This window comes from Athene cunicularia, assembly GCF_003259725.1.
Source record: "Athene cunicularia isolate RWA chromosome 5 unlocalized genomic scaffold, athCun1 chr5_part3, whole genome shotgun sequence".
In the NCBI taxonomy this organism is placed as follows: domain Eukaryota; kingdom Metazoa; phylum Chordata; class Aves; order Strigiformes; family Strigidae; genus Athene; species Athene cunicularia.
The window spans coordinates 7,821,856-7,823,901 of record NW_020799103.1 but is presented as its reverse complement, the minus strand read 5'-3'; the positions used below and the strand labels follow the sequence as shown (position 1 = coordinate 7,823,901).

The 2,046-nt window shown below is 50.6% G+C and overlaps 1 protein-coding gene across 1 annotated transcript in view; it reads right to left on the bottom strand.

The window, feature by feature from the left end:
• NADSYN1 (NAD synthetase 1) overlaps positions 1–612 on the bottom strand; it is a 20,511-nt gene extending 19,899 nt beyond the window's left edge. Inside the window, exon 1 of the mRNA XM_026850695.1 lies at positions 537–612. Coding sequence (XP_026706496.1) covers positions 537–612 — 76 coding nt within the window. The remainder of the gene's footprint in view (positions 1–536) is intronic.
• Between the last annotated feature and the right edge of the window lie 1,434 nt (positions 613–2,046).

Genomic DNA, 2,046 nt, shown 5'->3' with positions numbered 1-2,046 from the left:
CAGCGCGGCCCATGGCGGCCCCGCCGCCTCCCCCGCCGCTTCCGGGGCGCGGCGGCCCGCTCCGCCTCGGCCGGCAGCAGCTCCCGCCCCGTGGGCCGGGAAAGCAGCGGCCTCCCGCAGAACCGCGACCCAGAGCCCAGAGCCCAGCTCCTCCGCCGCCCTCTGCCCTTTTGTATCCCTGTTATCCGAAAAGCGGGCGTGTGCCCGGCCTGCCCCGACCCGGCCTTAGCACGCTCGGGAGAGATGCTGTATTTATTCCGGCCTGGGTGTGCAGTGGGCTGTTCCACAAACCAAACACACCGAGAGCACCTCTTCATGCTCCTTTTATACACAAAAATCAGAGGTCAGTACTTTTCCAATGCACACCTATCAGATACTGATTGGTTAGTGATTAACATACAATTATAATATGGCTTACATAATGCTTCTACTACTCCACATGCTCAGGGGAAGGGTCTTAACCCGGGTAGGTTAACCTGGGTAGGTCTTTTCGACCCGTGGGTGTGATTTTTAGTACTATAAGAAAGGTAGTTCACTTTCAGGGCATTCCAAAGTTAGTTTCATTGCCAAGTAATCCAGGCATTCACTTTCATGGTCCAGGATGTCCTGCATCCTCAACACAATCCCAATCCCTTCTGCGGTCCAGGATGTTCTGCTTACTGTCTAAGTCTTGGAGATCAAAGCTTGTATTTAATAAACTTATTATCAGTAATCAAAGTTGCCTCGACCACAATTCAAAGTCTTGTTCAACCAGGTTTCAAAACCTCATAATCGTCCCAATACGTGTGGTAACTGTGGCTACTAGCACAATAATTAACAGCGGCTACTAGTAAATCTGAAGTGTATTATATCACCCCCAGAGCCCAGAGTAACGGCAATGTGGTCTTAGCCCTTAAGTAAAGGGTACTGCATAAGTAAAGGGCCACTTCTACTTAACTCAGAAAAGAAACAGTATAAATTATATGCTTTTGATCAATAGTCCTGTAGCTTTTAAGAGGGGTCCCTCGAAACAAGCTCAGGATGTGAGTACCGAACATGACAGGAGTAGGATCCAAAGGTTTGCACATCATTCATGTTTCACCACCACACGGCAGCTTTCAGGGTGCAACCCCCAGAGCAGCAGGTTCAGATTGATACATGTCCCCCAGATATCTGGCTGCCGTCAGCCCCCTCACACATGGATCATGAAGTTTATTCTGTACTAAACTCTCTCCTTGTGTTGTCCCCCAAATCAGGTTTCTTCAACCCACTGTGCAAAGTGCCGAAAACCACAGACTCAAGATATTTGTTTAATCCGTATCGGTGCAGAGATGGGTGCTGGGTGGTAATTCCACAAAGCTAGCACCCCTTGCTTAACACACAGTTAACTTATACATCCCCAACACCAGTTATCAGAAATTTTTTACTGATAAGTTTTGTCACCCTCATTCTCATTCATCCCTGCGTGACCTCGTCTCCATTCAAGTCGCAGTACCCCCTCTTTTAACTGAGCATGTTTGGTGAGGACAGGGCTTTTCTTGATACTTTTTTCATACTTGAGCAAGAGCTTTTACTACATCAATGAGGAAAGTTCACTCATGGTTCAAGCACTCCTCTCCTTGGTTTTATCAGCAACTTTTGCTCTGCGCCCTTATCTTGGTATTCCCCTGATTGCTGCTCTTATGGCATCACCCCTCGCACTTGTTTCGGGATTTCATTGGTTTAATCAGTGTTGCTTCTCCAGGGTCACTCTGTCAACTTTACCAGTCCCTTTATCAGTTCCTGGCGTTCTTTCACAACCCTCCTTCGGTGGTTTGTTATCAGTGAACATGTAACACCCGGACACCAGTCCCTTTGCTTTCAAAACCTTTGCTCTGTATTGACCCTTCTCGCGCGGTGCCCGAATGGAGCCTTCCGAGGCCCCGCTGCCCGCACCGCGCCTGCTGTATCGGCTGTTCCCTGAGCCTGTGCCCTCACGGTGCCCGCCGTTATCCCGCCGACGCCCGACGAGACGCGAAGCCGCGGCCGCCCCGACCCCGTGGCGGGCGCAGGGACCCCGCGCCCGCT